Source organism: Sinocyclocheilus anshuiensis, unplaced genomic scaffold, assembly GCF_001515605.1.
Source record: "Sinocyclocheilus anshuiensis isolate Anshui unplaced genomic scaffold, SAMN03320099.WGS_v1.1 scaffold1894, whole genome shotgun sequence".
In the NCBI taxonomy this organism is placed as follows: Eukaryota; Metazoa; Chordata; class Actinopteri; order Cypriniformes; family Cyprinidae; genus Sinocyclocheilus; species Sinocyclocheilus anshuiensis.
This window is the reverse complement of record NW_015542447.1, coordinates 78,475-91,349: the sequence shown is the minus strand read 5'-3', so window position 1 is coordinate 91,349 and position 12,875 is coordinate 78,475. Positions and strand designations below refer to the sequence as shown.

General features: G+C 38.0%; 2 protein-coding genes across 2 annotated transcripts in view; one reads left to right on the top strand and one right to left on the bottom strand.

Annotated features, from left to right (window-relative positions):
* The window catches only part of LOC107693601 (leucine-rich repeat and transmembrane domain-containing protein 1-like), an 18,298-nt gene extending 5,442 nt beyond the window's left edge, over positions 1-12,856 (bottom strand). The window contains exon 1 of the mRNA XM_016493051.1: positions 12,561-12,856. Within this exon, the coding sequence (XP_016348537.1) occupies positions 12,561-12,567 (7 nt within the window). The 5' untranslated portion in view covers positions 12,568-12,856. The remainder of the gene's footprint in view (positions 1-12,560) is intronic.
* cacna2d3a (calcium channel, voltage-dependent, alpha 2/delta subunit 3a) overlaps positions 1-12,875 on the top strand; it is a 192,817-nt gene that overhangs the window by 148,139 nt on the left and 31,803 nt on the right. The window lies entirely within an intron of this gene.

Sequence of the window (12,875 nt, the reverse complement as noted above, 5' to 3'; positions counted from 1 at the left end):
CATAGTCAGATAAATACTTAATTTAATTCCTCAGAATTAAATGCAGCCAAACAACCAAACGAGTAAACACGGTCTGGTGTGATAAGATTCATTTCACAAATTGAAAATGATATATCGAACTTCTCATAGTCAGATAAATGCTTAAATTAATTTCTCAGAATTAAATGCAGCCAAACAACCAAACGAGTAAACACTGTCTGGTGTGATAAGATTCATTTCACAAATTGAAAATGATATACTTCTCATAGTCAGATAAATACTTAATTTAATTTCTCAGAATTAAATGCAGCCAAACAGCCAAACGAGTAAACACGGTCTAGTGTGGTAAGATTCACATCAAAAACTGAAAATGATGTAATACACGCGTTGCCTCGGCAGCGCGCGAGCCACTTGGTAAATACTTAATTTAATTCCTCAGAATTAAATGCAGCCAAACAACCAAACGAGTAAACACGGTCTGGTGTGGTAAGATTCACATCAAAAACTGAAAATGATGTAATACACGCGTTGCCTCGGCACCGCGCGAGCCACTTGGTCACACAAACAATATCAATCTCCTCGGAGAAAAATAGCCACAGCATCGAGCTCGAACCGCGAGCTCGCAAGCACGGACACACTCCTCGGAGCGTGCCTGGCGGGAGCAGAGCGTTCAGCGGGGAGAAGCACAATCAGCCCCTTATTTCCGAGAGCTGACTGCGCGAGTCTTTTTTTTTATAAAAGTATTGACCTAATGCTTGTGCAACTGTAAAACAGCTCCGCTCCACAGTAAAGCTGCTCATAATATTAGGCATAATATGCTTGTGTAAATGGTGTTTGTGCAACTGGCGATCTCATAGACGCCCTCGTCAACCTCCTCGGAGGAGGACAGGTGGAGCGTCGAGCCCTCTCACCGGGGTGAAAGAACCGCAGCGCGGGCTTCCGAACCCCGAGAGCGGGCGCTGGATCTGGTGGTTAAGGAAGAAGATAGGGACTCGCCCGTCTACATTCCCTCCACTGGATCCATATGCGAAACCCACGAGCACAGTCGGGTCACGCTGGATTCAGAGCGTGGTCACGCTGGAGGCGTTCCCGTAGCGTTTCGACGCAGCTCGAGTTTCTGAAGGGGAACAATCTAATTTGCAAAAGTTCCTACCAAGAAAGAATCTTAACAGAATCCAGTCTAGTACAGCATTGTGGATGCTATCCTAGATAATTTGTAATTTATTTAGAAGGATACAGTGATCAGTGGCCCTCTCCTTCTCTCAGCCCCGTATGTGGGGAATTATTGGATGTAATAGCCTAATCCATGGCCATGATTGTTCTTCCCGGACCACATTTTTCCTTTCTCACATTACAATTATGCAAATGTGGAATGATTGTATGAGCGAGGATATGTGAAGAATAGCTTTTGCAGAGTGAGGCATCCTCTTTGAGGGCTCCAGTCTTGCCATCTAAATCTTTGTTTACACTTTTGCCAGGCTCCGCAGCGTGAGCCTCCGCTGACTGCACGTGCACCTCCCCAAAGACACGAGGTGTTTATACTTGTCACGCTCGCCATTGTACTATTCTTTGAAACAACAGGGAGAAACTTGGAGTAATTGCCCTCTGAAACTCAGGGGACAGCGGTGAGAACAAATAGCTAATTTTGCATCATTTACAAAACCAGTCGATTAAGTTTGTCCATCTATGCAAATGTATCTTTATGTATAGAGACAAAATTACTGTCTGTCACGGTCAGTTTAGAGTAGTGATCATGTATCTTTACGAAGACTGATAATGGTACACTAGAACACCACCAAAAAAAAAAAAACACTAAATTTCTCATCAAACAATATATACAGAATGACATTAAGTAATTAGTGTAAAATTTTATCTAAATTAATTCTATTTTAAATACAATAAAAATAAAAATCCTTGAAAAACCTATGAAACCTACGCTTCAGAAGCGTAGCCACGTGGAAAGTTAATACCCTGGGAAAATGCCATTGTAGTGAATTTTGCTTTCGCCAACCTAGGGAGGCGAAATAGTGTAGTGATGGGTACTCGCGTCACCAATGACGATATGATATTTGGATCACGTGTCAATTAAGGTGTGGTTATGAGTAATCTATAAAAGATTGGTGGGATCTCTAACTTGTAAAACCTATTTCTGTATCATCAACACAAGGAAGACACAAGTGTAATAAAATAGATTTTATTAACAAAAGATAGACAGGAGTAATCAACAACTAATAAATGAATACCTTAAATGAAATAGGAATAAAGTGCATAAGATGCATAAAATGCAAGTGATTATGTTGGGTGTTGCAATGTCAGAGCTACGTTATCTGGAAAGATAAACTGTTGCTATTCTGAAATAAATAAGGTGAAGAACCATATTATGCATCAAACAAATACATGAAAGATTTGCTATAAACTGCAATCAGCTATATAATATCTAATGTAAATTAGAAAAATCATATACTGATAATATCTAACAATGTCAAGGTCTCTGGAAGAGGTTTGGATTAGTGATATTTACGTTCTGTGTGGTCGAGTGAGCAGTCCGGTAGCGGTGACTTCATCCACTGGTTGTGCTGGTAGCAATGCAGTGGGGAAAGGAGCAGGAATCCGTTTTGACAGCCTTGAACGCGAAGTGCTGGAGGATGCTGATCTCCTGGAGCACCAAAGGGTCCTAAAATCTGGAACACGCAGATGTGGCCCTGGAGTAGGTGCAGAAGGTTATTAGCCTGGAACACGCAAGCAAAGGTACCTTGGAGTGAAGGTTTGCTCGCCGGAGCTTAATTTTGTTGCAGATGTCTGTGTGTCTTCTGCCTCTCTGGGCTAGACTCCGAATTTTGTCGATCCGCTTCGTCTCTCTAGGATGGAGACTCAGGATGTGCTGCATCTGTTGTTGTCTGAATGTAGATGATCTCTTTCCTCGCAGGCTGGAGGCTCAGAACGTGATCGTATCTGTTGCTGCCTCGAAGCTGGAGACTCAGGACTTGGTATCTGTTATTGCCTCTTCCCTCATGGGCCTGAGGCTCAGAACGTTGGTGATCTGTTGCAGTCCTTTCCTTGACAGGACTCAGACTCAGAACGGAGGTTGATCTGCTCTTGTCTCACCCTTGCAGACAGGGGACTCAGAACAGTTGTTTCTGTTGCTGCCTTCCCTGTAACAGGCTGGAGACTCAGAACGTAGGTTGATCTGCTATTGTCTCACTGGACGCACCGGAGAACTTCAGTGTTTCTGTTAGTGTTTCTCCCTTTCGGGACTCAGACTCAGAACAATGTAGCTATTATTGCCTCTTCCCTCACGGGACTCAGACTCAGTACCGAGGTTTATCTGTTAGTGTCTCAACCTTGCAGGCCGGAGACTCAGATCTTGCTCTGTTAGTGTATTTTCCCTGACAGGACTCAGACTCAGAACAGTGTTTCTGTTAAAGTCTTTTCCATTGCAGTACTCGGACTCAGAACCGAGGCATCTGTTACAGTCCCTTCCTTGACAGGACTGAGACTCCTAACTTGTAGCTGTTATTGTCTCTCCCTTTCGGGGCACAGACTCAGTACTGGTTTATCTGTTAGTGTCTCACCCTTGCAGGCCGGAGACTCAGATCTTGCTCTGTTAGTGTATTTTCCCTGACAGGACTCAGACTCAGAACAGTGTTTCTGTTAAAGTCTTTTCCATTGCAGTACTCGGACTCAGAACCGAGGTATCTGTTACAGTCCCTTCCTTGACAGGACTGAGACTCCGAACTTGTAGCTGTTATTGTCTCTCCCTTCCGGGACACAGACTCAGTACTGGTTTATCTGTTAGTGTCTCACCCTTGAAGGCCGGAGACTCAGATCTTGCTCTGTTAGTGTCTTTTCCCTGACAGGACTCAGACTCAGAACAAGGAGTGTCTTTTGGGAAGGTACCTTTATCTCTTTCCGATGAGGAGGAGATTGCAATCTGGCACTTCTCCATTTCCATCAGAGTGGGGGGACACGGTGTGGCCCACCCTTCTTTCCTCCTGTCGAACTTATTTGCATAGTCCAAACACACATTTAGAAAAGTGTCACTGAAGCGTTACCAATGCATTATTCACTTACCAAACCACAACCAGAATACCTTTGGCAATGTTATGAACACATTATGTCCAAACATAATGGGAGAAGACTGAACTGTCATGCATGCATTAATTTGTCCATTAACAGCTGAGTTTGTGTAAGATGTTGCACTACACGTCGCTGCCACTGAGAATACTTATTTCTCTGAATAAGTATGAGATGTGTGTGTTGTAGTTTGCATCAGTTTAAGGTTTGAGAACATAGTTATAAATGGATTTGGATGGAACTTTGTGATCTCTTTTTGTTTCACCCACTGCTGCTGCAAACAGAGGTCCTAAGGAATTTTTATGACGGTCACAGGCCAAAACCTTTACCAAGAATAAAAAAACCAAGAATCAGTCTGTTGGTGGGTGAAGAGCAGAAACTGCGTTTTGACCAATGAGAAGTCCTGTCCTTCTTCCCGGGCTTGGTACCAGAGGTCTGTCTTCTTTCCCTCTCAAGAGGTGTCTGGCTGCTGTCCTAGCATCTTTATCTGATGGTGCTGGACAGTTTACTTATGTTAGTCCACCAAGATCCAATCAAAATGTAGCAAACCTTTGTCCACTATTGTGGTCAGAGAGGGGCCCTGGAATGTGCTGTCCACTACATCATGCACACCGGCACGTGAAATAGGGTCTCGTGCACTCAACGCGCATGGCTGCCAACTCCAGGATGACGCCATTTTCACCGCGCACACCTTTGCGCTCATGCGGATGCGGCGAGTATAAACCAGGCTTAAGCCTGACCCACTGCCTTGTATGCCTGGTCAATCACATCACGGATAATTGGCAAGGCATATGTGGCAGCAGGTCAGGTTGGTTGTACCCTGCACACAATGGCTGTTTTGCAGGTGCATTAGACTGACCTGCTAAGAGATTTGGAACAGGGGCAGAGATTATCTCCTGAAGCTGTAGCTGACTTTGCCAGGTTCACTGAGAAGGGGAATGAGATGCTGCCATGCCTTAGGCTTGCCTGTGTGTCTTTTTCAGACAAAACAGCTAATGACGTATAATTCAGGCACCTATTTATACTCACGGGCACTCTGTGTGTGACATCATGGACTGCCTTCTGCCTATAAATGATGGCGTCCCCATAGCATCAACACCAACAGCTTAGTTCTGTACATCTCTAAACAACTTAGTAGGAATAGCATCAAGAGAAGAAAAAATACATCTAACAGCTCAAAGAGATAGAGGCTGAATTAAAAAAAAAATGGAAAAGGTGGTTGAAAAATATGAAATGACTTGAAACAGGTGCAATTTGTACTTTAATGCCAGTGATTTTGTTTACAAAAAGCTACAAAACTGCTCACTAGAACTACCAATTCATCTACTCACTAACTACAAATTTGGATCAGGGCTAGCTGCTATGAGAGGGTTCAATACAGAGTTTAAAATGGAAAACAGCTTTAGACTATAAGAATTTTTGGATATTAGGTTAAAAATGTTTAACCTTTGCAGAGCAGTAGCTTTCTGGTATTAATACATGTTATTTTGCAGAAGGTATAATCCTGGAAGTGATTACAGCATAATTTTCAGGGATATAACCAGATTAGCAGGTTTATAGTGATTTGACATTTTTCTATGCAAAAAAATATTGTGCACTTTGGAGGGTGAAATAAAGAGTTTATTTCTGTCATGACAACTCTGGGAGAGATTGACATGTTAATGGACATGGCAGTGTTAATGTATTTGGTCTTGGTGGAATAGATCTGCTACAGTGGTACAGTGCAGAGCAAGTACAGAGACTTCATACAGCCAATACATCCACAGACATGCAAATATAACAAACATGAAATTACCCATAGCATATATATATATATATATATATATATATATATATATATATATATATATATATATATATATATATATATATATATATATATATATATATATATATATATATATATATATATATATATATATATATATATATATATATATATATATATATATATATATATATATATATATATATATATATATATATATATATATATATATATATAGGTGGAGCTGGGGAAGGTGAAAGCACGCTGCAAACTGCTACAGGAAATGGAGATATGATTGGTGTCGTTTATAGCCATTATTTTCAGATAGGGAAACAGGTAACGATTTGCATCCTTTTCAAAACCTCAGCACCTTGAAATGGAAACTAAGGTAGTTCCAGTCAAGAATGTTAAGATGGACTGGTTTCTGCCAGTAGACTTGAAGGATGTAAGCAGTGTTCAAATTTCTTCTCATCACCGTGTCATGTATCATGGAATGGAGTTTTCATTTTCAGATGGTGCTGAGGCTTTTGGAAGTGGGCTTAATCTCCCCTGGGAATGTATAGCCCCATCCCCCTTAGTTACTGTTGCTCCCTCGGACAAACAAAGAGAGCTGCTCACTGTCTTACATTGACAGCTGTCAGTGTGAAAACCTTGACCCACTATGTTTTTGAACAATTTTGGACACAGAAGGGCCACCATTCAAGTGGGAATTAAATATGCCATGGAGGGATATATAAAAGATTTTAAAATAAATATGGTGGGTAACTTGTTTAATTTGGAAGCAGGGTTTACAGATCACAATGCAAACAGGAGAGGCCTCATGTTACGTCTGTCACGATCATGGATGACAACATGCAGGATCGACACTGTTCATTTAGGGTATGATTAAATTAATTTACATTTAATCAGTTTAATATGGAGAGGCACTGAAATGTAGACCTTCGTTTATGTGTTTTTGACCTACACTGTAACTGTTACATGACGTGAGAACAGTTTGCTATTTAGGTTTGTACATGGACTATGGATTCACTAACTTCACCTTTAGCTAGTTTTAGCCAGAGATACCTTGCTGAAGCACAAGATGGCATTAATGTTCTGCTTGAGCAGATGAAAACTGTAATTTAATGAGAGTATGACAGCCAGAAAATAAACGTTTACATCTTCATTGGGATTAATGTTAGAGTTGAATGCTTACAATCATTTTGCTCTGTTTTGTTTGGGTTCAGGAAATGTAATACAATAAATTCCATTGCCTCTCCGCTAGGGATACCTGGAATCAGTTACAAGTACCCCAGGCATATTGTTTTTCCATTTTTGTAGCATAAACACCATCAAACTGATGAAAGCTTCGGATCTTCCAATGTTTTTCTATGGCGCTGAAACCTAAAGATGGGTTCCGCTCGGGGAGTTCCGCTCCCCGTGCAACTGATACTTGCCATTGGCTCATCTGCATTCGAGGGGAGGGGCTTACCGATAGGTCAATTGCTGAACCAAGTGTTGCACAAAGTGAAGAACAAGGAATCTGATTTATTGATTGTGCAGATGTGGACCAATCTGCTGTGGGTTTCAGACTTGGTAACCCTATTGAACACACCTTCTTGGAAGATTCTTGTCAGGTGGGACAACCTCATTCAGGCTTGTGTGATGGTTTGGCACCTGCAGCCGGAGAAGTAGAAGCTCATTGTGTAGCTCCTGAATGGTTCACAATGGATAATCCCTCCATAATCACCTTAAATGTGCATGCGCAGAACCTGGTGGTTTTACAGTCTTAGATGGTGTTTTTTTGCACCATGAGATGTTCTTCTCAGAAGAAGAACCTGGTTTGCTTTCCAGGGCATTTCCTGCACTTTCATTAAGAGTGTTTGAAAACAGATCTATCTATATCTAGGCTCAAAGTCTATGTTATGGCTACAGCAGCTGGTCATAACTTGTCAGAAGGGGTAGTTCCCCTTTATTTGCAGGGTGGTTCCATTTCAACCAGCACATTTCCCAGTTTGACTCTGCTTTTTCCTAGATCCCACACACAATTAGCACTGGTCCAACTAGCTATTTATTATGGAGATTGCTCCATTGGATGTGATTGGATGTTTTCAAATAATGTGTTGTTGGGTGGCCATTGGCCTATTATTCCGAGAGCCTTGAGGAAAACAATTTTTTTAATGTTTATTTATTTATTTATTTTTGGCCAAGGCCTTACGCAGACATTTTGGGGGGCATGTGTATCTTTTAATTACTTTGCACTACAGGGGTGACACAGACGCTTCATCTGACGTGGCATTTAGATGTATAAGGCACAGACTGTTGGAATGAGGTGAAGTGAATGCATTTATGCTGGAATTACAATTGTAATAAGGTTAATGTTTTAATATCAATAGAAAATTTGAAACATAGAAATGTTGGAAGAATTTAAATTATAATTTTGCATTATTATAATTATATTTATGAAACTGCCAGTGGTGGCGACAAGTTTTAATTGGGGTTTAAACTGGCCAATTCCTTCATGGACAAAGCAAGTTGCTAGCTGTGTTTCCATTACAGATTTGCGCAAATCTTTTGCGACATTTTAGACATAAAACAAGAATGAGGGCTCTCAAGCACCAACTGTGCATAGTAACACAGAACAACTTGATTAAATTACAGTCAGTAACGACTTTCACTGTTTAGAGAAAATATACTGCATGCAAAACAGTGGCAACATCGCTCAACAAAAGAATGGATCAGCAAGACTAAATAGAAGACTAAACAGATTCATAAAGAAGATATGCCAAAATATATTTTTTTCTTAAATGAAGGGGCGTGAAAAAAATAAAATAAAAAAAATAAGATAAAAGTAAAGTAAATTAAAGTAAAGTAAAGTAAAGTAAAGTAAAGTAAAGTAAATGGTATCATGGGAAGATAGGGAAGAAATTTTGTTATATTATATTATTATTATATAAAGCACAATATTATATATTATTATATAATTAACATAATATAATAATATTTTTTTTATTCATTTTATAAAATAAAAAAAAAAAAAAAAAAAAAAAAAAACCTATGACGGTGTTTCCATTAACCGATGTTATGCAACTAAAAATGTAATTTTTTCCTCTTGCCATAAGTCGGGGCGATGTTGTATGTTGTTAGATTTACATATATCACAGTCACCGCACTAGCCATTATTTTTCATTGAAGGAGATGTAGGAGATGGAGAGCCTCTTCTGGGATGCTTCTTGTATAAACACCAAGCATTGACTAGAGTGGCCGCGATCAGCTCCGGTGGCTGTGTCAGAGCCGTTATGCACCGTAGATATGTGCAGTGTAAATAAGCGGTTATACAAACATTAATGGCAAGGAAAGCCCTTTATACTTAAGAGGGGCCACATATAAGGTGTTTCTTGGTGGTAAAAGTACATCAAAATAATGATCATGTGACTTTTACATGTGCCGTGTGACCTGTAAATGCTAAAAAAACAACAACAAAAAAAAACCTGTGCTATATGGGAGTTTTTGCAAAATTGATGGGTTTAAATTGGGCATATTTTCAATTTGTAATTTCAGTTTGCGCAATTTAAAGGGTAATGGAATTGCAGCTAATGTCTTTATGAATGTGTCACTGAATCATCGACCAATTCTTCATACACATTAAACCATTCAAGAACAAAACACCACTCTGATTTGGTCTTGCAGAATTAGAATTTAAATATTAAGGACACACACTCAATTAAGAAATTATGCCATGGGACGAATTTACATAACAACTAAATTATATTTACATGATATATATATATATATATATATATATATAGTCATTTTATTAAAAATAAAATATACCTGTAAACACTATATGTGACCCTGGACCACAAAACCAGTCTTAAGTGTCAATTTTTCGAAATAATAAATAAGCTTTCCATTGATGTATGGTTTATTAGGATCAGACACTATTTGGCCGAGATACAACTATTTGAAAATCAGGCTTGAGCCACCCAGTTGCCTTCTTTTGCATCTTTCTCCTTTCTACATCAGTTTTCAGTGATGGAATTTAAAAAATGGCTGTTTTTGAAAACCCATACCATGTATTTTTGGCTATTGCTACAAATATACCCGTGCAACTTAAGACTGGTTTTGTGCTCCAGGGTCACATATATTTAGTGTCGAAGGGTTATGGAGAGGTCAAATGGATTCAGTGTGGGAAAATGATTGGACTGTAAAATAAATATCTGGCTTTTAGGTGTTGCATTTACAAAGTGATTTACTGGACACTTACTACAATGCCAATCACTCTAGAGTAGGGATGTAACAGTAGTATCTAATGTAAATGTTCAAATAAAGCTTTGAAAAAGTTTCATAAAAAGGTAAACCTCATATTTCAGCCTTTAAATAAAGAAAAAATATGTCAAAATGATAATTGATTAATACATGAATATATGTATTTTATCTGCTCCATAAATAATTCTAGATAACTTATCTGAATTGTTTAAATGTGTAGAATCCACATAAGCTTGTTTTTCATCAACCGGTCAAAGTTTACAGCAGGGCATGCAAATTCGGTCCGTTTTTGGCCAGACAGAAACTGCACACAGGCTGAATGTAAATATAGGTCTCTGTAAATCCACTCGCTGACAGCAGGTGGCGCTTATGGAAAAGCTGTTTCCCGTAACCTCCGTGGACAAAGCAGCACTGCGATTAAAAACACTACTTTATTAGGTATTACATGGAGCGAAGATGAAAACAAAATGCCATCGAATTGTTTCTGAAGACAGTCAGAACCTTCAGAGGTACATTCATATAATTAATTAATTCATATATTCATTTGTAAAATTCCCTTAGCACTCTTTTAAAACCTCCCAGCTTTACGCCCTGTTTTCACTCAAAATGAAACTACTCTGCATGCTGCATTACTTAAAACTGCTTTATGCTGGACAGTATTTATTTATCGTGAGTTGTTCAAATCACGGTAATCTAATATGGTTTTATTGATAATTAAAAGATGAAACAGTAATACTAACTGTCAGGAATTTTATCATGATTTATCGTCAAACCGGTAATCGTTACATCCCTACTCTAGAGCAACTTGAAGCTAAGTACTTTATTATGGGCACATAATATTAATATTACATAATATTAATGTAATATTCACCCTTGTGGATTTTACTAAAATAGAATGTTTTTAAAGCTCCAACCCTAGTCGTAAAATCTCACTGTTTGATGAGAACCAGCAAGCATTTTTTTTATTATTTTTATCATTATTTTTCTTCCCTTCTTATACAGAAATAACATTTGTGCAGTGTTTGATGTGAATTTGTTCACTGACCTGAAGGGCTGCTAAATTAAGGACACAAACGTCAGACTTGAGAACAGGGCCATATTGAATATTTGTGTGTTTTTGTGTGTGTGTGTGTGTGTGTGTGTGTGTACACACACATGAGGTGATGTTTTACCTTCAAATTGTATGTTTTCCAGTCAGATTACACACATTCAGATTCAGAACTATTCTTTCGTATAACAGCTAGTATTATGTTAATCCACAGATTCTCTAGTACAATTTGATATATAACAATTACTTAAATTTCACCTAAAAAAAAAAAAACACCCTAAAAATACCATGGCTGATTAAAGAAGAGGGTCATAACACTACTTTTCACATTTACTAAAGTGCACGTGCTGTCTGACTTCTACTTTCTACTATATTTTAGCTTATATTTTTTTATTTCATATATTATGTATTTTGTTGCAACATTTTTCTAAATTGTATTATTTATTATTATTATATATATATATATTTTTTTTTTTTGTAAAATAAAATGTGTTTGCCTTTTTAAATTATAGGATAGATTTGGGGTATGGGGTTGATGGAAGTTGATAAAAAAAATATTTAACAAATTAATTTGAATAAAAAAATGCAAATAAATAAATAAATAATGCATGTAGAAAATTTGAACTAATGTTGTTTTTAGTGAATTGATAATGAATTGGTGAGTTGATGAAAAGCTAGTAATTTCTTAAATCGAAAGTAACATTAAAATAAACAAATGAGGCTGCACACGTTTATCAAAATAAAAGTGAAACAGATATAGGTCTTATCATATCGTGATTGTTAATCAAAGTTTGTGTTGTGTTGCACTGTGTTTCAGAGTGACGAGCAGCACTTCATTTACACACATGCAGCTGATAATATCCTGTTTTCAGAGCAGTTTGGTTCATAGTAAATGCTGATTCTCACCAACTCTGTCTGTGAAAGCGCTGTGAGTTTAATGTGCATTTTGGATACATCATGTGTGCTATGTTCACTTTATTTACATCCACATTCGCATAGTTGACAGCTTTTTTGTGGACAGAAGTTTACAGCATTTCACCAATATTCTGCCAAAATAAAAGCTCAAAGATGTTAAAAATGGAATATTTGAAATTAAAGAGTTTAGAACAAATATTTTTATTGTAACTTGTAGTGTTAGTTGGTTCTTGTAAAAAGTGTAAACACCCTTAAATGTAACTTATCTGTTTACAGTATTTTAAATGTCATGTGACCATTAACCAACCAAGTGAACCATGAACATGCAAATGTGTCACTAAATCAAAATATTAACTTGAAATGTCATAGAGGACTTTAAATATTTTACATCTAAGGGGTTCAGCTGACAAAAACCTGAAGAAAAAAACAGTTTGTTATGCTAGTGATTATTTTTGATGTTAAGTAGACCAGTAAAACAGAGATTATCTTTTTTTTATTTTTGAGTATATTTCTGTTGCGTGAACTCACCTGCCATGGTTTCTAGAGTGTTCCTCCTGTCAGCGTGTCCAGGGTTAGTCCAGCATGTCTGATCAGATTAAAGCTCACAATCCCAGTAATTAAAACTTGTGTTACTGGACGACAGTAATTTTCTTCTATCTCTCTTTCGTTCTCTATAAATGTGCATACATGCAAAAACCTTCATGTTTTGCTCTGTATCATCTTTACATCCATTGCCTCATACATACCCACATGCAATAAAAACACACTCTCATTGTCAATGGCCACTCTGTCTCTCTCTCTCTCTCTCTCTCTCTCTCTCTCTCTCTCTCTCACTCACTCTCA